General features: G+C 40.8%; 1 protein-coding gene across 2 annotated transcripts in view; it reads right to left on the reverse strand.

Moving 5' to 3' along the window:
• Positions 1-20,294: 20,294 nt before the first annotated feature.
• Positions 20,295-21,377, reverse strand: part of DHX29 (DExH-box helicase 29) — a 50,609-nt gene continuing 49,526 nt past the window's right edge. The window contains exon 27 of one of the 2 annotated variants that reach the window (XM_041765630.1): positions 20,295-20,617. In XM_041765630.1, the coding sequence (XP_041621564.1) occupies positions 20,562-20,617 (56 nt within the window). In that variant the 3' untranslated portion in view covers positions 20,295-20,561. The remainder of the gene's footprint in view (positions 20,618-21,377) is intronic. The other variant, XR_005989358.1, reaches the window with a different exon arrangement.

A 21,377-nucleotide genomic window follows, 5' to 3' on the forward strand; every position in this document is an offset into this window, starting at 1 on the left:
TCCTGTTTCCCTGTAACCCTGAGCAAAGTCTTTAGTCTCTAGACCTAAATAGCGTCATTTGTAACTTGATAAGCTGAGAACCACCTGTCGTTCAAAATACAGGTGCCAAAACTTGCTGTCTCCTCTCAAGCTGTTGTGGGGAACCATTATGGGATGAGCAGTGAAATCTGTGCAGAGTGGTCAGATGTCAGAGTTTTTCCTTGAGAAGCTTTCTGGATGAGGAGGAAGGACCTAGGAATTCTGATTCTTATCAGCCCAGATGGCCATGGGGTACAGTGGAAAGAGCACAAAGTCCCTCCTAGGGTCAGAATTGTTATTCCCATTCATTGGTCATCATGGACTAGCTGTTCACCTTCTCTGAGTCTCTGTACCTCATTTATTAATATTTGCCTTAAGGTCAAATATGTTGAAAGCTCAAAGTCCTTAATATGAAACCTGGGGGGTTACCTTAAAGCCTTTGTTGAGAAGTCAATATTATCACCCTGGAGATACTCTGAAAAAGTAAGATGATCATTTTATTCACCTGTGGATGTGAGGCTAGTGTCTGTAGAGTTAACTCTCAACCAAGGGTGCCTGGGCTCTGTTCAGATAGCTCTACTTCTCTATATTTGTGGAATATCTGCCATGCCCGATACAAGACAGTGATCAAGGCAGCATAGGTCCTGGGGTGCCTGGCTGGCTCAGTCCATAGAACATAAGACTCTTGATCCTAGGGGTTGTTAGTTCCAGCTCCAGGTGAGATGTAGAGCTTACTTAAAAAAAAAAAAAAAATCTTAAGAAAAGCTGCATGGGTCCTTCCCTGGCAGAGCTGACCCTGTACTGGGGGAAACAAAGAACCACTTGCCACATTTAAAAAATTGTTATGGGGATCCCTGGGTGGCGCAGCGGTTTGGCGCCTGCCTTTGGCCCAGGGCGCGATCCTGGAGAACCGGGATCGAATCCCACGTCAGGCTCCCGGTGCATGGAGCCTGCTTCTCCCTCCTCCTGTGTCTCTGCCTCTCTCTCTCTCTCTGTGACTATCATAAATAAATAAAAAATAAAAAATTGTTATGGTAGAGGATCTCCTGAGTGTAGGCTTGACAAACAAAATACAGGACACCCAGTTAAACTGAAGTGTCAGATAAATTTTAGCATGAGTATGTCTCAAATATTGCATGGGACCTTACAGTGCCTTGTAGGTACATTAAATGTTTAGAACTTACCCTAAGCCATTGAAGAGGTCTTACCAAAGAGAGAGAATCTGTCTTTTGTTTTAAAATATTGTTCTGGTTGATGTGTGGAAAATGGATTGTAGTAGGGGATGAGACTGGAGGTCATTTGGGTGCAATAATTGTGGTATGAACAATACGGTGCAAGTGCTCTTCATTTTCCCTATGAAGGGTTTTTAAAATTTCTCTTTTCCAATCTGAGACCTGCGTGCAATGCACCTGTAAGGTACTAGGTAAATGTAAAATACTTTAAAGTTGTAGAACCTAATTAAACCCAGGCTTCTTTAATGAAAGCTGCTTAATCATGATTTGACCCTGTTTACTTTCAGATGTGTTTTTTGAAATCTTCAGGATGGATAAGTTATCTTATTGTTTTGATTTTTTTCCAGTGTGGCACTCCAGCTTCAGCCACAAGCCCCCATACTACCCTGCCCCAGCTCTTGGACTGCAGTGGAGGTGGGAAGAATGCATTTACTAAAAGTAGCTTGTTTAGCGGAGTAAGTGGTTTGGGCTTGTCACTTACATGTGGACAGTTAGCACCTCAAATGATTCTTAAGCTCACTTTTAAGTCCCTAGAATTGATATCTGTCACTAAAAATTTATTTACTTGCAACTATCATTTTCTGTTAATGTATTTAAGTGTCCAAATTGAGAAGTATTTAAGATACTTGAAGTCAGGGGATCCCTGGGTGGCTCAGCGGTTTGGCGCCTGCCTTTGGCCCAGGGCGTGGTCCTGGAGTCCCCGGATCGAGTCCCACGTGGGGCTCCCCGCATGGAGCCTGCTTCTCCCTCCTCCTGTGTGTCTGCCTCTCTCTCTCTCTGTGTGTCTATCATAAATAAAAATAAATAAATCTTTAAAAAAAAAGGTACTTGAAGTCAGACAAGTTTTTTTTTTCTGGTATTTAGTAAAGAGCAGGAAGTTTCAACACAGTTTTTAAAGCCTTGCACATCTAAATGTCCACTACTGTCGGCACCCAGAGAAAAGGCCATTTCTTGGTTACCTGCCTCTGCTCCTTTGCCACTTGCCAGTTCAGCAAGAGTTCAGCACACACACTCAAAGGCATTGTTCTTCTCTCATGCATCCATGTGCTTTTTCTCCCGACTCACACCCACTTAGCACAGGTGATATGATCTAGTAGTGGTCAAGAGCTTTGGCTCCAGAGTCACCTCCTGGATTCGAATACCAGCTATACAGCACACAACCCTTGCAAACTTGGGCAAGTTACTCAACCTTCTTATTTCTCAGTTTCTGTAGCTGTTAAAAAAATGGGATAATAAAAGTATCCTATAAAATCATTGTGAGGGTTAAATAAGGCATTCATTGTACGCACATAGCGCTCAGTATGAGTTAGCATCTGCTCTAGTTGTGTTTTTCTGTAGCTAGGATGTGTAACTTTCTGCATCCAGGGTGGCTGAAATAGTACTTGCCATAATTTTGCTAATTGACATATATATGTGATCATAATTGGACATTAAGAAGAACTCAAAGAGGGGACGCCTGGGTGGCTCAGCGGTTGAGCATCTGCCTTTGGCTCAGGGCATGATCCTAGAGTCCCTGGATCAAGTCCCGCATTAGGCTCCCTGCTTGGAACCTGCTTCTCCATCTGCCTATTCTCTGCCTCTCTATTTCTCTGTGTCTCTCATGAATAAATAAGAATAAAAATCTTTTAAAAAATGGTGAAAATGGGAAATTAAAAAAAAAAGTCAAAGAGGAGTAAATACAGTAACATTATGTTTGAAGCCAGTTCAAGCTCCCCTGGCTCTTTTGAAATATGGAAGACTAAGTGACTTGTTCCAGTGAGTCTTGAAAGAATTTCTTCGGGATCCCTGGGTGGCGCAGTGGTTTGGCGCTTGCCTTTGGCCCAGGGTGCGATTCTGGAGACCTGGGATCGAATCCCACATCAGGCTCCCGGTGCATAGAGCCTGCTTCTCCCTCTGCCTATGTCTCTGCCTCTCTCTCTCTCTCTCTCTGTGACTATCATAAATAAATAAAAATTAAAAAAAAAAAAAGAATTTCTTCAAACGATGATGATAGCCTTATGCTCTCTTTGCTGCTTTCCCATAGATGATAGAGTTGCCCATGTAGATCAGAGGAGGGGACAGTCCTCATAATAATTCCCTCAAAACAAAAATGCAAACAAACTATTATGAGATATTTTGTACAAAATCTGATTGATAAAAGTCCATACTTTGATAAGAGGATACAGGAAAATAGGCCTTGTATGTTTTTGGTGACAGTATAAATGGGTACAGCCATTTTGGAAGATAATTTGGCAAGATTTGCATACATTTAAAATGAACATAATCTTTAACTCAGCATTTCTATCCCTGGATGATTATTCTATATCGCTGCAAAATTACTTTATAAAAGGGTATTTATCACAGTATATTAAAAGCAAAACGTTGTCTTCAATAAAGGACATCTAAAAACACAGAATATTGGGGATCCCTGGGTAGCTCAGCGGTTCGGCGCCTGCCTTTGGCTCAGGGCACGATCCTGCAGTCCCGGGATCGAGTCCCGCATCAGGCTCCTTGCACGGAGCCTGCTTCTCCCTCTGCCTGTGTCTCTGCCTCTCTCTCTCTCTATGTCTATCATGAATAAATAAAACCTTTTAAACACAGAATATTATGTGGCCACTAAAAAGAATGAGGCAGATGTTTATGGACTGATGCAGAAGGATTTTCAAAATAGAATGCTTAATAAAATAAACCAAGGTGCAAGGCAGTATGTCAAATATGTGGTCACTGTGGGGGAAAAAAGGAATTTACACATATCCTTATATATGCATAGAATCTTCCTGGAAAGATACTGGTAGCATAGGTTGCCTTTGGGGAGAAGGACTGGGAGACAGAAATTGAGAGGGACTTCCTACTGTATACCTTCATTGACCTTTTGAATTTTGAACTAGTTGTATGTGTTACCTCTTTTTAAACATAGCATTTTTAGGGACACCTAGGTGGCTCAGTGGTTGAGCATCTGCCTTTGGCTCAAGGTGTGATCAGGGGGTCCCAGGATTGAGTGCACATCAGGCTCCCTGAAGAGAGCCTGCCTCTCTCTCTGCCTATGTCTCTGCCTCTTTGTCTGTGTTTCTCTTGAATAAATAAATCTTAAAAAAAAAAAAAAATAGGGACACCTGGGTGGCTCAGCTGTTGGGTGTCTGTCTTCGGCCCAGGGCATGATCCTGGAGTCCCGGGATCGAGTCCTACATCAGGCTCCCTGCATGAAGCCTGCTTCTCTCTCTGCCTATGTCTCTGCCTCTGAGTGTGTGTGTGTGTGTGTGTGTGTGTGTGTGTCATGAATAAATAAATAAAATCTTTAAAAAAATAATAAAATAATAAAAATAGCGTTTTTTCTTTTTTAAGATTTTATTTATTCATAGAGACAGAGAGAGGGGCAGAGACACAGGCAGAGGGAGAAACAGGCTCCATGCAGGAAGCCCGACGTGAGACTCCATCCCGGGTCTCCAGGATCGCACCCCAAGCTGCAGGTGGCGCTAAACCGCTGCGCTACCAGGGCTGCCCAAAATAGCGTTTTTTTCATATGCAGGTGGCCTAAAAGTTAGAAAACAGGAAACCTAGGTGAATCCTGAAAAATGGTAATTACTATTACATGTGGACATCAGGAAGAGTGGATAGAATAGAACAGGGTCTGGGACTCTGGGAGCAAAGTTGTGTCACTTCATAAGTGAGACTGTTGCTTTGGAAGTTGAGTTGTATCAGTGAACAGAACATACATCCCTGTATTCCTGGAACTTCTATGGGATGGCAGTGCAAGGAGACAAACTATAGAGGGACTGGGGTTCTAGGAGTGCCACAGGCAGGTTGTGTTACTTAATATATTGGTCAGATAAAGCCCACCAGGAGGATTTGGGCAGAGAATTCTAGGAGGTGGGGGAGTTGGCCCCATGGGCATCTGAGGGGAAAGCATCCTAGCCAGAGAACATAGCAATACAAAGGCCCTGAGGCATGAGTAGGTCTATGGAACATACGGAGAACAGCAAGGAGGTCAGTGTGGCAGGAATAGGAGTGAAAAGGAGAGCAGCTGATGATGTCAGAGAGGTAATGGGGCCGGATCCCGTAGGACCTTGTTAGTGCTAGCATTCACTGACTTCTTATGCTTTGTTATTTGCACTTGTATTTAGGGTAGCATTTAATCATCACCTCAACTGTTTGGTTGAAAGTTACTGTCCCAATTTTATGAATGAGAGCATCTTTAGCAAGGATAAGAAGCTTGCCTGAAGATACATAGCTAGTGGAAAACTGGGACTTAAACCCAAGTCTGTGACTCTGGTCTGGACATTCATCCCTGTGCTGTTCTGTGTTTTTTAAATGCTAAGGGAGAACCAAGAAATGGCTTTGAGTCTACCCTTGAGCCACTGCTTAGAAAAGAGAGAAAAGCTGAGGGGTAGAGTTCTCAGAAGATGGAGGAATCCACAGAGTCAGAACTGGTTGAACTTTCTTGTGATAAACCTTGGAGGCTCCATCGTGTAGTTGAGCAAGGCAGGCTGACTTCCCTGCACCTAGTATGCACCAGGAGTTACAAGTGGAGCTAGAATTGGGAGTGGGGAAAAGAAATAAAGCTTCGAGGCTAAAGGACATGTGAAGCCGTTTGGAGTGTGATGACCACAGACTCTGTTGCATTTCTCAGAACTAGCCAACTCTTGGTAAGTGATTACATGAGAAACTGACAGTTGACTTAGTTTCTCGCAGGGAGCACTGGTGCTGGATAAGGTTTCCATTGTCTAGAGAGGGCCAGTTTGGTTGCCTGGCAGCCTTGCTGGGAGTGCAGAGGTCTCACAAAGCAGGCTGGCCTGAAGAGTGAGGGAAGCTAGTGGCTTTGAACTTCAGTAAAAAATGACAGGCTGTTCAAAGGTTCAGCTGTCAGGGCGCCTGGGTGGCTCAGTCAGTTAAGCATTTGACTCTTGATTTTGGCTCCGGTCCTGATCTCAAGGCATGGGGAGTCTGCTTGAGTTTCTCCTTCTCCCTCTCCCTCTCCCCTTCTCTTGTGCTCATGCTCTCCCTCTGTCTTTCTCTCAAAAAAAAAAAAATCTTAAAGTTCAGCTTTCTTTCCACCTCCCATTCCTGGTATGAACATATATTTCAAAGGAAGTAGTTGATCTAAGACAAACCAATAATGGAAGCTTTAAAAAAAGGTCTCCTGTTACTAGAATATAACTGTACCTAAATGCTGTAGTTGTCTGTCTCTGCTCTCTCCCATAGCCAATATTTAACAAGTGTCTACTAAGTGCCTGGCCAGTGCTCAGTGATTTGCAGCAGTGGAGAGGACACACATGGCCCCTGCATGCATAGAATGGGGAGGGGGGAGGCTGAACATAGAATGGTAAACAAATTATAAACATTATCAGACCATCCATAGTAAATTCTGCACAGAGATTTCAGTGAGCTGGCCTAGAGTGTGAATTAGGGGTACTTTTTTAAAAAGATTTTATTTATTTATTCATGACAGACACACAGAGAGAGAGGCAGAGACACAGGCAGAGGGAGAAGCAGGCTCCATGCAGGGAGCCGATGTGGAACTTGATCTGGGGTCTCCAGGATCATATCCCGGGCTGAAGGCAGTGCCAAACCGCTGGGCCATGGGGGCTGCCCAATTAGGGGTACTTTAAATTGGATGGTTAGGGATGCCTCTCTGGAGAGCAATTCGTCTGTACTGCTTGTGTTCACAAGTAAAAATAGGTCTTTTTCTTTTAATATTGTGCAAATCCATTCCCTGATTGAGATTTCGCATAATATTGCTTATGTTGATAGGTCATTGTTCGGGGAGCAGTATTCTCTGCTGGGGAGGGACTCCTACAAATGTTGAGATTATGATAGTTGAATTCTCCTAAAGTAGTTCTCTTGAGGTGATATGCAAAGTGGGGATGAAGTAGGCTCATTGTATACAATGAATTTTTCCCAACTAAATGAAAGAAAATGCTCATACATCTCTAAGTTTGTTGTTGTTGCTTTTATTATTTGAAATTATGTGGCTGCAGTTTGCAGAAAGTTCTTTTTATGCCCAGTGGGGCATCCTCTGTTAAAAAGACCTCAGCCTTCTCTGTAATACGGAGGTCTAGCATGTCTTTTCTTTCACTACCACACAGAAAACAAAGAGGGCAGCCATTAGTATCTTCAGACTGTGGTAAAATAACCCCCTGTCCCAAATGTAAAGCAGAGCTGGTCCTATTGAAAACAACAAAAGGAAAGGCTGCGTGGCACGATATGTAATGCACCTGCTTGAATGTCAGATCACAGGGTGCAAATCAAAACAGAGCAGCTGTTGAGGGCCTAGTCATGTTTCTTAGAATTTATGAGAAAAGGTACCCAGGGGCTGCAGTTAACAAAAACTCTTACCAAGGAGCAGGTGAGGTTGCCCTGTTGAGAGGCAGGATCCACTCTCTAAGTGTGTTCAGCTATGTGGATTGGAAATGAATGGATGGAGTGGCTGGATGTTTTTCTTCCCAAGTGGCAAGTCTGGATGCTAAAATTGTGTCCTTCAGGAACGGCGTTTCCTAGTACTTGGGAGATGCAGACAAATGCTCAGTTTTCCTAAGCTTCATAGCCCACATTTCTGTATTATTATCATATCTGCTGTTTCTTTTTCAGCTTGAAGGAATATATGTGTGAACCACTCATGAGACATCTGTTTAGTTCCAGACATTGTGCTCTCCTGTATTTTTGTTACCATGCACACTACAAGTTTAACAGGGAACTGTGAAAATTATTTTCACCAAAGTAAAACATTCAGAGAAATTCCCTGACTTATTTTGGTGATGTACAATCACTCCAAAATATGTAAGCCTTCTGGGAAGAGCGATGACAGTCATTGCACCCCTTGCTCCAATAGGGCAATCAGAATACTTTAGGAATACATTTTGTCAAAAAAAAAAAGAATATATTTTGTCAACCAGTGTTCATTCAGTATATGCCCCAAGCTTAGCCCATTTACTTTTTCATTAATGACATTTATTGTATATTTCTGATTAGAAAATCCATTTGTTACAATCAGAAAAAAATTGATTGATTGATTGAGTTATGAGAATGTGAGAAAGGGTGAGCAAGGGGAGGGGCAGAGGAAGAGAGAGAATCTTCAGGCAGACTCCCTGCTGAGCACAGTGCCCGACTTGGGGGCTCCATCCCAGGACCCTGAGATCATGATCTGAGCTGAAATTAAGAGTCAGTCAAAAAAAAAAAAAAAAAAAAAGAGTCAGTCAACTGACTGAGCCACCTAGAAGCCCCCAAATTAGAATTTTTTTATATTGAATAGAGAATTTTAATATTTTCATAAGAAGAAACATTAATATTATGATATATACTCTTTTGGAACCTATGTGTATATTTAAACCCATACATGGAGTGCATATATATGTATGTTTTTATATATACTTTTAGAAAAAGTTTATTTTTAGTGATCTCTATACCCTATGTGAAACTTGAACTCATGACCCCAAGACCAAGAGTTGTATGCTCTTCTGACTGAGCCAGCCAGGCACCCCTATATATACTTCTTATTGACAAAATTAGGCTTTTCATGTATGGACTTATGTTCTCTAGTGTCTTCATTGGCTAATTTTATTTTTATTTATTTTTTATTTTAAAGATTTTATTTATTTGTTCATGAGAGATACAGAGAGAGAGAGGCAAAGACCTAGGCAGAGGGAGAAGCAGGCTCCATGCAGGGAGCCCGACGTGGGACTCGATCCCCGGTCTCCAGGATCAGGCCCCGGGCTGAAGGTGGCACTAAACCACTGAACCACCAGGGCTGCCCCTTCATTGGCTAATTTTAATGGCAGAATGCAACAAAGTTGAGTTCCTTGCTTTCAACCCAGTCTTTGCAGGTCAGGCTGTTCTGCTCAGCTTTTTTTCAGCAGTGAGTTAAAGATCAGAACTGCTTCTAGTTTGAAAATCACCATCTTTGGAGTTGTGTGCTTTCAGCCACGTGTATAGGAGAGGTAACTAGGTAAACTTGCAGTGGTTCTTTACTGACTTAGACTAGAATGTGACACATTTTACTCACGTTCCCACTGGGGAGAAATACAATCACAGGATCCTAACCTAATGGGGACTGGGAATACAGTCTCCTTGTATGTGCAGAAAGAGGAAACAGTGTAGCCTATGTATTATATTGTTTCTGCCCCATCTCCTTTATCTCATTTAACGTTGTATCATGGCATTTTCCCCAAATCACTAAATATCCTTCAAAATCATGATTTTTTACTAGCTACAGAGTTTTCCAACACATGCACATAGCATTCTTTACTTAGGCATTCCAAGAGGTTTTATATACAATGACCTACATCCCTTGCTCCAAAGTGATTTTTCTGCAGTTTGGCAGTCAGACTGTTAATTCCCTTTGGGATGTCTAGTTTGTTGGCATTTACTTAGAAATGTTAGGGTGCTAATGTTAAAACGGAAAAGGAGGGCAGCCCTAGTGGCCTAGTGGTTTAGCGCCGCCTTCAGCCTGGGGCGTGGTCCTGGAGACCCGGGATTGGATCGAGTCCTGTGTCGGACTCCCTGCGTGGAGCCTTCTTCTCCCTCTGCCTGTGTCTCTGCCTCTCTCTCTGTATCTCTCATGAATAAATAAATAAAAATAAAAAAAAATAAAACGGAAAAGGAAAAATTTCTCTCTGCCTTAGCACAAACTTGTATAGTCTGCAACCACAGGCAGAGGGGCAAAGCTACTTAGGTTCCCAGATACCTCACTTTTCTATAAATGGAGTATTTCCCCTCCTCTATTACCCTACTAGTATTGTTTCTCTTCACTCACCACCCAGTGTAATTCCTTCCTTCCTATGCAGATTTCTTTCTCTTTCTTTCTTTCTTTTTCTCTTGTCTTGTTAGCCAGGTGGGGAGGGGAGAGGGCATCCACAACCAAGCTGAATAAGACTTGCTTATAGTAACTTTCAGCAGCTGGTGGTTTGAAGCAAATTTGTAATTCCATTGTACAATTAAATATAAATTGTGTGTGCGTATCTCCATCAGTCTCCAAATTCTGTCTTCTACATAGAAAATAAGTAGGTGATAAAAATAAATTATCCTCTCTCTGGCATTTTGGAAGAGTGCAGGTTATTTGTTTTAGAATTCTTTATTCTAATACGACTGGTTATAAGTCAAAATCGGTACAACTTTTGGGTTTACCAGAGTGAGTTAGGAAAGAAAAACATGGTGAGTTGACATGCACAGCTAGCTCTGATCCTGTCTGGCTTTGGCTTCTTATACAGCCTGGGCACTGCAGTTTGGGCCACAGCTGCCTCACTTACCTAGCTCTTTTCTCTCTTGTTTTCTGAAGGCTAGGCTAGGCTCTTTTACAAGCATCTATTCTTGGTAAAGGGGTAAAAAATATCCAAAAAACTGATACTTGATCCCTGGAAACAGATGCTTTTACGAGGCACTGATGCCTTATTCTATAAAGTCTAGGCTAAAGTTCTACTAATAGCTAGTTTGACTCTGTCCTGGTCTCGTTGTTCCCAGATCAAGTATCCTAGTCATGTGATGTCTCTATGCTAGAATGAATTTTACTGGTCAGGCAGCTTCCTTACTACCACAATTATATAGCAACTCTTTTTCTGTATGTTCTCAGGGATTTTTAACCTGAGCTTCAGGCTACCCAAACCTAATTTTAAAATCTCTGTCTTCGGGATCCCTGGGTGGCGCAGTGGTTTGGCGCCTGCCTTTGGCCCAGGGCGCGATCCTGGAGACCCAGGATCGAACCCCACGTCGGGCTCCCGGTGCATGGAGCCTGCTTCCCACCCCCCGCCTGTGTCTCTGCCTCTCTCTCTCTCTCTCTCTCTGTGACTATCATAAATAAATAAAAATTAAAAAAAAATAAAAATCTCTGTCTTCATCCCTTCTAGAAGTTCTAAGGCTATCATCCTGTAAGCCCTCCCCTTATCCTGGCCCTATTTTTCTTAGTCTCACTTAGTTTCTCCAAACTAAAGCAAACTTACTTAGCTAGGTCTTAAGGCTGGCTGGCATTTTGGTGAAGTTGTCTTCTTCACCTGTGAGTCTAGCTTTACAATTAGATTGGTCTCTGTGGTGTCCAAGTGGCAGGTTTGACAGAGATCTATCTCTTCACTGGAATGTGTGAGTCAACAGAAAATACCTCCTCTGTTTTTTTTTTTTAATTAATGTATTTTAGTAATTTCTGTACCCAATGTGGGGCTTGAACTCATGATCCCAAGATCAAGAGTTCTGTGCTCTGCCAACTGTGCCAGCCAGGCACCCCACTTTATCTGTTTTTGTTTAAAATTCTTGCATCCCTAGTAGACTTCTTATCAGGTCCTATTTTCTTAGACAAAAAATACTTCCATTTTTCTCACCCCCAGGTCCCAGTGAAAGATCACATCTTTCTTGGTGTATTCATCTTCTTTTTCATTTGGATAATTCATTATGATTCTCCCAGGGGAGTCACCTCTTCCCAGCATGTCATCACAGTTTTTCTGTAGCCAGACACTTCATGAGATTGTAGGAATGGATTCATCTACAGGTAAACTAGTTCATTGAGTTAGTAGAAAGGATTACTATTATTATTATAGGGGTGCCTAAAATGACTTAAGCATCCAAATCTTGATTTTGGCTCAGGTTGTGATCTCAGGGTCATCAGATTGAGCCCTGTGCCGAGCTCTGTGCTCAGCATAGAGTCTGCTTGAGATTCTCTCTTTCTTCTTCCTCTGCCCCTCCTCCCATTCATGCTCTCGAAAGAAAGAAAAGAAAGAAAGGAAAGAAAGAAAGAAAGAAGGAAAGAGAAAAAGAATTTTTAAAAAGATAATTATTTTAAGTATGTTAAGGAAAACAGAGGGCAAGATGAAATGGGCAGAAAAGAATTGATTGGGTGACGCCTGGTTGGCTCAGTGGTTGAGCATCTGCTCTTGCCTTAGGGTGTGGTCCCAGAGTTCTGGGATGGAGTCCCACACTGGGCTCCCCTCGAGGAGCCTGCTTCTCCCTCTGCCTGTCTTTGCCTCTCTCTGTGTGTCTCTCATGAATAAAAAATAAAAAATATTTTTTAAAAAAATTATCAGCGTGCCTGAGTGGCTCAGTTAGTTAAATCATCCAACTCTTATTTTCAGTTCAGGTCATGATCTCAGGATTGTGAGATTGCACCCTGGGGCAGGCTTCCTGCTCAGCCTGGAATCTGCTTGGTATTCTCTCCCTAAGCCCTCTGCCCCTCCATGTCTGGCTGTGTGCTCTCTCCTAAAAAATTGTTTTTATCAAACAATTGAAGTCTATAAAAAATAATCAAATGATCATATTGTAATTGAAAAATATCTAAAATCACAGTCATTGAATGACTTTAACAGCAATTGGAATATAACAAAAGATAGGATTAGTGAACTTGAAGACAGATTAATAGAAACTATCCAAACTGAATCCCAGATAAAAAATCACGCAGGAGGGAAGCACAGAACATAAAATAATGTGTAGTGTACAAAGAATCTGATATACATGAAACTGGAGTTCCAGAAGGAGAGGAGAGAGAGAATAATTCTGAGGCAGTACTTACAGAGATGATGCTGGAGAAGTTACCAAAGCTAATAAAAAAAGTTAATAGACTCCTAAAGCTCAGTGAACCTCAAGCAGGATGCATATGTGTTAAAACAACAACAATAACAACAACACTAAGCACATCATAGGCACACTGCTGATGTCCAACAATCCAGAGAAAAATCATAAAAGTAGGAATGTGTGTGGTGGAAGTGAAAGACATAGTAACCTTCAAAACAGCAAGAATAAGATTTATGGCTGACTTTTTAGTAGAACTCAAGAAAGCCAAAGTACAGTAGAATGGCATCTTTAAAGTGCTGAAAGAAAAAGCAGAAATTGCAAACCTAGAATTCTATATCTTGTGAAGATATCACTAAAAAAAATGAAGGTGAAAAAAATGAGAGTGAAATAAAGATGTTTAAAACAGCCAAAAGCTGAAGGAATTCATTGCTAGCAGATTTTTACTATAACAAATACCTGCAATAGTAATAATAATGTTTTGGTGTTTAGAATGGATATAGAAGTGAAATATGTAAGAACATATTTAACACAAAGGAAGAGAGTAAAATGGGAGTAAAATAAAGTTAATTGTTGAAGTGGTTATTGTCTTATTTGCAACAATGGGACTTTAATTTATGAAGGTAACTGAATGACCACACAGAGTCCAGTGTGGCTGTTGGGAGGCGATTTATTACATTTCCTGAGAGAAAAGGACACGTCATTCTGTGCAAGACCACATGAGGAGCACCAATATTCTATCAGGAGGCAGAAGCAGGCATGAGGGGAAAGCCTAGGTCAGAAACTTTATTGGTGTTTCCATGGGAAAGGCAAGGGAGAGCCAAGTAAACAGCTTAAGAGTTGGCTCATTTGAATAATTCCAGGGGGCTTTGGGCTATAGCGGTGGTCTCCAGTTGCCTGGTACCTGGCCCCTGGGATGGTTTAGGACAGAGGACATTTGGCTTGATGTGTGAGAGTTAGATAAACAGGGTCATTGGTATAAACTCTGGATTGGTTTATTTGCATGTGAAAGGCATGATCCAGGCTGGCTAAGCCCCTTTCTATCTCCAAGAACTGGCTTCAGTGGGAAGTACACTCTCTCCCTGGTCGACAAGATTTTTAGGTTGTCGAAACATCTCAAGATTCAGCAAATAGACATGATTAGTAATATTAATAAATCATGCGTTGTTCAGGAAGTGGTAAATGCTTAAGATAGAATGTGGGAAGGCAAGGACACATACTTAGTATCTATACCAGTGCTATCTGGTATAGTAGCTTCTAGTCATTTATATTTAAATTAAATTTAATATTTAACTTAATTTATATTTACATTTAAATTAATTATTTATATTTAAATTAATTAAAATTACATAAAAGAAAAAATTTAGGGGCAGCCCAAGTGGCTCAGCAGTTTAGCGCCGCCTTCAGCCCAGGGCGTGATCCTGGAGACCTGGGATAGAGTCCCACATCGGGCTCCTGCATGGAGCCTGCTTCTCCCTCTGCCTGTGTCTCTGCCTCTCTCTCTGTGTGCCTCTCGTGAAAAAATAAAATCTTAAAAAAAAAAATTAGTTCCTTAGCCACATTAGCCATATTCAAGTGCTCAGTAACCACACGTGGCTAGTGGCTGCCACATTGCAGTGTAGAATTTTAGTGCACTACACTGCTCTAGGGTAATCACTAAAAGAATAATACAAAACAGTTTAAGTTAATAGAGTAGATACATGGAATAAGAAAAATACTTGATTAATGCAAATGAGATAAGTGGGAAAAGGAACCAAGAACTGATAGGACAGCTAGAAAACACATAGCAAGATAGACTTAACTCCATCCATATCTAAGAAGACTTAAAACACTGGAGTTAAAAGGCAAAACTGATGGTGATAGAAGTCAGAATAGTTGCGCCCTCTGGAGCTGAGTGGGAGGCATTGACTTGGAAGGAACAGGAGAGTAAAGCTGCCTTGCAGTACCTGTGAGCCATTTAGGTGCTGGGGTCAGGTGGGAGGCTTACCTTCTTCGCTTTCCATTCTCTCCTCTTTAATAGACCTTCAGTACTCTTCTTTTCATTAAATGTTCTATAAGGAGTATCCCTTCACCTTTTCCTTTTGGGAATGTTAACAGAAGATTGAAGTTGTGGAAGAAGAAAGTTTCTGTGACACTTTTTTTTTTTGTAAACACGTGCTTGTTGGCTGTGTGGGGAATTTAAGGTGGAGGACTCTGAGCTCCTTTAATCAATCGACACCCTCAGCACTGTCAGATTAGGATTATGTGGCTTCATTCTTGGTCATGGGATAACATTCTACTGGTGGGTGAAGACCAAAAGTACTTTGTGATCACTCAGAGGTAGGTGCTTCTCTGACAATATTTTGTAAATTCATTCTAACTTTTCCTTGTTCTGAGTGGTTTTGGCTTTCTTCTTCTTTTTTAAGATTTTATTTATTTATTCATGAGAGATGCAGAGAGAGAGGCAGAGACACAAGCAGAGGGAGAAGCAGGCTCCATGCAGGGAGCCCGATGTGAGACTCAATCCAGGAGCTCCAGGATCATGCCCTGAGCGGGAGACGCTCAACCTCTGAGCTACCCAGGCATCCCATGGCCTTCTCCTTAATGTCCTAGTTCTTGTTCAACTTTTGCCTCTACTTTTCAAACCCAATTCATTCTTTTAGGTGTTTGATGTGTACTTTTTGGGCTTTGATTCTTTTGAGAATAAATAGTGCAAGGCTGAGACTCCAGATTTTCACTCCCAAACCTGCACTCCACTGGCTTATTTTCTTGCGCTAGAAGTTTCCTCTACTGGAAATTTTCATCAACCCTGTCATCAGGCTACTTACCTTACCTTTTTCAGGGCTTTGCTCTGTCACTGTCTCAGGAAGGCTTCCCTGACCACACTCTAAAAAACTGAAACCCTTCCTCTCTACTTCCCATCACTGCACTCCCATCTCTTCTCTGTCCATATCATCTGAAAATCAACAAGCTGTTGATTTTACTGGTTTATCATCTGTCTTCCTTTATCAGAATCCATGAAGGAAGAGATTTTCATCCCCCCGTTTTTTTTTTACCGCTTTATGGCCAAGACCTACCACAGTCTATGGAAGTTCTTAGTAAATATGCTGAACACTTGATGGTTCAGTGCCTGGCACTGAATGCTCAGTAAGTGTTTATTGAAAGAATGGCAGTGTAGTTCCTTTCTGACCAATCTTCTTGCCTTTTTTCTACCCTTAATTCATCCTTTATGACTGTTACTTATTCTTCCTTAAAATGGTACAAATTACACATAAATGCAAAAACCATATTGACTAAAACCTACAGATTCACCCTGTTGAAGTATATGATTCAGTGGTTTTCAGAGTTGTGTAACTACCATCACAATCTAATTTGGGAACATTTTCATCTCCCCAGAAGGAAACACCATTCGCCTTTATACCCCAGCCTCTGGAAACCACTAATGTTATTTCTGTTTTTATGAATTTGCCTATTCTGGGCATTTCATATAAGTAGAATCATATGATACGTGGTCTTTTGTGACTGGCTTCTTTCATTAAGCTTATTTCTATGGTTCATCCATGTTTTAGTATGCAGTTAGTACCTTATTTCTTTTTATGGCCAAATTATATTCCACTGTACGGATATAGTATATTGACACTTTTAAAATTCATTCACTGCCTGATAGACATGAATTGTTCACACTTTCTGGCTTTTGTGAATCATGCTGTTGTGACTATACATGCACAGGTTTTTTTTTAATTGAAGTATAATTAATATGCTATATCCTACTAGTTTCAGGTGTTTATCCTAGTGACTTGATATTTTTATACATTATGAAATGACCATGTGAAAAAGTATTTTACCATCTGTCACTGTACAAAGTTGTTAGTGGGCTGCGTGGGTGCCTCAGTCGAGAAGTGTCTGCCTTTGGCTCTGGTCATGATCCCAGGGTCCTGTTCAGTGGAGAATCTGCTTCTCCCTCTTTCTTTGCCCTTCCCCTCCCCCTGCTTGTGCTCTCTGTCAAATAAATAAAATCTTAATTATTGACTGTATTCCCTATGCTTTACATTGTATTTTCTTGACATTTATAACAATAAGTTTTTACCTCTTAAACCCTTTCCCCTATTTCACTTGCCCTCCCAACTCCCTTTTCTCTATGTCATTGCCAACACTTATTTTTATTGTTTGATAATAGCCAATCTGATGGGTGTGAGGTGATACCTTGTGGTGGTTTTGACTTGCACTTCTGCAACTAGTGATGTTGAGCATCTCTTCATGAGTCTGCTGGCCATCCGGATGTCTGTTTCTAGAAAAACGTCTATTGTTTGGATACTAACCCTTTATCAGATGTATGATTTGCCAATATCTTCTTCCATTCATTACGTTGTCTTTTTATTGTGTTACTGGTTTCTTTCATTGTTTAAAAGATTTTTCATTTTATTTAATCTCATTTGTTTGTTTTAGCTTTTGTTTCCCTTGCCTGGGGAGATTGGTCCAAAAAAATATTGCTGAAACTAATTGTCAGCACCCCTGAGGCTAATATTATTCTTATGGCCTGCTGGTTATTTCTATTTTGTCTAGAAGTCACAGGGACACCTGGGTGGCTCAGCGGTTAAGCATCTGCCTTTGGCTCAGGGTGTGATCCTGGGGTCCCGGGATCGAGTCCCACATTGGGCTTCTTGTGTGGAGCCTGCTTCTCCCTCTGTCTCTCTACCTCTCTCTCTTTTGTCTAGAAGTCAGTGGAGATCTTCCCATCCTAAAGTATCTCATTCTTCAACCTCTTAGGTTTTGTTTCCTCATCACTTCTGTAGAGTACTCTTCATCTGGTGCACCAACCTTTTAGTTTGTATTCATTCTCTAAAAATTAGGCTTTGGGTGTGTGTAGGAGAGTTTACGTAGCAGACCTCTGGTTGCTATCTTGAGAAGGGTCTGCTTGCAGGGTTGGCTCTTGGCTGGAGCCTGACCACTTGGTTTTTGAAAAGTTCCATGTTTTTCAGATAATACTGTTTTGCCTGCTTGGGGTCACTTCATACCTGCTTTCCTTCTGGGAGTCTGGAAGTTTGATAGTTATGATTTTGGTCTTTGTGCCTACATGACAAGCCTCCAGGAAAATACTTGTGGACTGAATCTCAACTGGGCTTCTCTGGGCAGAAAGACTGTATGTGTGTAGGAAGCCTGTGTGTAGATTCCTCCAGATTCTATGTGATGTGTCGTCTTCCCTTGTTCATCCTGTTGTGTATCCTTTCTCTATAATCAACTATAGCCTCTGAGTCCTGCGAGTTCTAGTCAATCTTCCAAATGTATGGGTGGCTGTGGGACCTGTAACCATGTCCTTCTTTGTCACCCTTAATTCATCTGCTCTCTAAAGTTTGATCTCTTTATATGGTAGTCTTTCTTAGTCCATAACATTTGTTGACAATACTCTTGCTTCCAGAAACTCAGACATCCACAAGAAACTGCAGTCATATTTGATATACTCCTTGTTCTGTTCCCTCACACATTATGCATTCATTCAGCAGACATTGACTGAATGCCCGTATGTACCAGGGACTGTGCCCAGTCTACATTAGTGAATAAAACAGTGGTGCAGCAGATGGTCTAGTGGGAGAAGTCAGAAAGCAGATGTTACATGTTGAGAAAAGTACTCTGTTGTAATAATAATTAAAAGGGCACATGTACTTCAGGGAGGTTGGTCAGTGAGGAAATCAGTAGGGTGGTCTGTGGAGACAGCATTGATGCAGGGTAAGGTCTCTGGTAAAGAACACAAGCAGTACTTTATGGCAGAGAATAGCATGTGCAAATGTTTAAAAAGCCACTTGAAATCTTCTAGGATTCAAAAGGAGCCTGTTGTAGCTGGGGCACTGTAAGAAATCTGGGAGAGGAGGAAAGGAAGTTGGAGGGCAGTGAGGAACAGAACTTCGTAGGTCATGGTTAGAAGTTTGTAGAGAGCAAACTGACGGTTACCACAGGGGAGGTGGGTCAGGGAAGGAGTGAAATAAGTGATGGGGATTAAGGAATGTACTTGTCATGATGAACACTGAGTAATGTATAGAGCTGTCGAGTCACTATATTGTATATCTCTGAAACTAAAACAACACTGTATGTTAACTATACTGGAATTAAAATGTGAAAAATAAAAAAAAAATTAAAAAGCTCATTCTTATAGAGAAGAATGGTTTACAGAGGAATAGGAAGGGGAGAGCATAGTTTGGAGATTACTACAGTGACGTAAGTGAAAGATCATGGCCTGGGTGGGAGTAACAGCTGAGGAGATAGGAGTGAATGGACTTTGAAATAGGGCATTCTGCAAGATTTTAATCTCAGTTGTCTTTTATCTGCTCTCTCCTTTGGTGCTTATCTTCACTCCCACACCTTTAAGTATGACATGACATCTCTGTGGAAGATTCTAACCCCATGGCCCTAATCCTGATGCCACTATTTGACAATTTCAAAGGAATAATGATATTGTTATATTTCAGAAATTTTTATATGGTTCTAGAGCCATTGCACCTCTGCCACTTTGATCTGGACAAGTTATTTCACGTGTGCCTTAGTTTCCTCATTTGAACAGTGGGGACAATGTACTACCTACTCATAGGGTTGTTCTGAGGAGTAAATGACTGAATACATAAAAGCCATTTGGGCACCAGCTTGCATACATGAGGTGGTGGGAAGCATTAGTTCTGCAGGACTCCACAATTTCTCTCTCCATATCACAAACTGAACTTCCTCTAGCACCCAAACTAGCTCTTTGATCTCTGACATCTCTAGTTCTGTTAACGGCATTAGCTAGTGACCCCAAACTGCAATCATAGTCGACTCTTTGCTCTCAATTCCATTATCACACTGTAGGCAGAAAGTTAAAATTAGAGATTGCTACTAAGTAGTATTTTTACTTCTACCTGCAAAGTGAAAGTTACAGATTCTCTTATTTATTAATCAACAAATACTGAATACCTGTTATGAGAATCAAGCAGTTTGGGGCTAGATTCCTATTCTCATCTTTTTTCCTTCAGATAGAATTCCTGCCATTTGGTCTACACAGGACTTTTTCTGAAGTTCCTCAACAATTTTGGCTGGAAATGAGGGGAAAATTCCTCTCTGTAATCAAAATGGAGTTTGAAAAGATTCTCAGTCAGTGAAACAACTGAAGCCCCTGAAAAATATTTAAGCATAGTTTACTATCTCAAAGTTCCTGATTTACTAACTTAATTATGGGTATAAAAAAGGGTGTAAGGGCATTGATACCAAAGCTTAGGAGTGAGGAAAATGGTGTAAGCTGTCCATCCCAAGGTTATCACTAGCAGTAGCCATTCCTGCCTGTTCTCTAGCAGTACATCTTAATGTGTAGTAAACAGGTAGTATCTATTATTAATACTTATGTAAGTTTTTATTTTGGTTATCAAATATTAAACTGACTTCTAAAGTTGTTCCTTTTCACAGAAATTTAATTACAACTGGTTTTGGAGCTCATTTTCTCTTCTGGTCATGGAGGTCTAAACTCTCCAGGTGAGAAGGACTGGTAGAGGATAAGGTGTATGTATACATAGGAATTAAGACCCTAAGTTACAGAGGCTACAGACACAGGCCTTGCCCAGAGGCACATAATGATGAATAAAGCATGGATGATACCAAAGAATTTATTGTAAATGTAGTGGTTAAATACACTGCAAATAATTACCATTAAAAAGGAACTAGAAAATTACACATTTTTAAAGTATGTGCTTCTTCCACCACCTTTAAGTTAGGGCTAGTATACCAACATTTAAGTATTGAAATACTTGAGTGATGGTCCATTTTCACATAATTTCATGACCATATCTTCATCTTTTTTTTTGTGTGTGTCCATATCTTCATCTTAATTTTGAAAGCAGTTGAGCATGATGTCAAGTTTCAATTATGATTCTCTGTTTTTATCAGTTCTGTAATGATCTGCAGAATCTTGTCATCTGAGTGGAAGGAAAAAAAAAACCCATCAACAAATTCATCACTGGCTGAATTCCCAATGTATACATATGTGAATAGCATTCTTCACTGAAAGATTCTTCTAAATTAGAATACAATACTAATACCAGCAATATTCACTCTAAATCTACAGATGTCCACAAAATAGAATATGTTGCCCTGTAAATATTAATTATTGTTATAATTATTTGATACCTACTTTGACAAAAAGTAGGCTAAAGCCCAGAGATGATGCGATGTAACTACTGTCCTTTATAAGGAATTATTTCTTTAAAAATTCCTTTAAGACAGGGTTTCCTAACTTTTCACCTGGCTCAGATATCAGTTGCTCCATGTTTAGTCCAAAGGAAACAAAAACTTAACAGGGAAGGCTCCTGGAGAGGTGTCAATAGGGAAGTGACAGATCTCTCTACACAACAAAAGTATCAAACACCAATTAATTTGACAAATAGAGCAACAGAGGCTACAGTATTTGCTAAGGAGGTTTTGTTACATGCTGGAAACCTCACAAAGAGTCCCTTATAATCAAAGTTTACAATGCTCAGTTTTACCATCCTTTTTTCTGTGAAATGGCCATAAATTTAGAAGTGAAGCTTAGAAGAAGAAAGAGTAAAAGAATCAGGAGGATAATTAGATTGTGAACAATAAGGCATTGTCTGGGAGTCTGATAGAATTCAGCATAAAATAAATTTTATGAAAATTTTTAATCACATGGACTGTAAGACTTCAGTGTGCTCTAATATA

The sequence above is a fragment of the Vulpes lagopus genome, chromosome 8, assembly GCF_018345385.1.
Source record: "Vulpes lagopus strain Blue_001 chromosome 8, ASM1834538v1, whole genome shotgun sequence".
NCBI classification, from domain to species: domain Eukaryota; kingdom Metazoa; phylum Chordata; class Mammalia; order Carnivora; family Canidae; genus Vulpes; species Vulpes lagopus.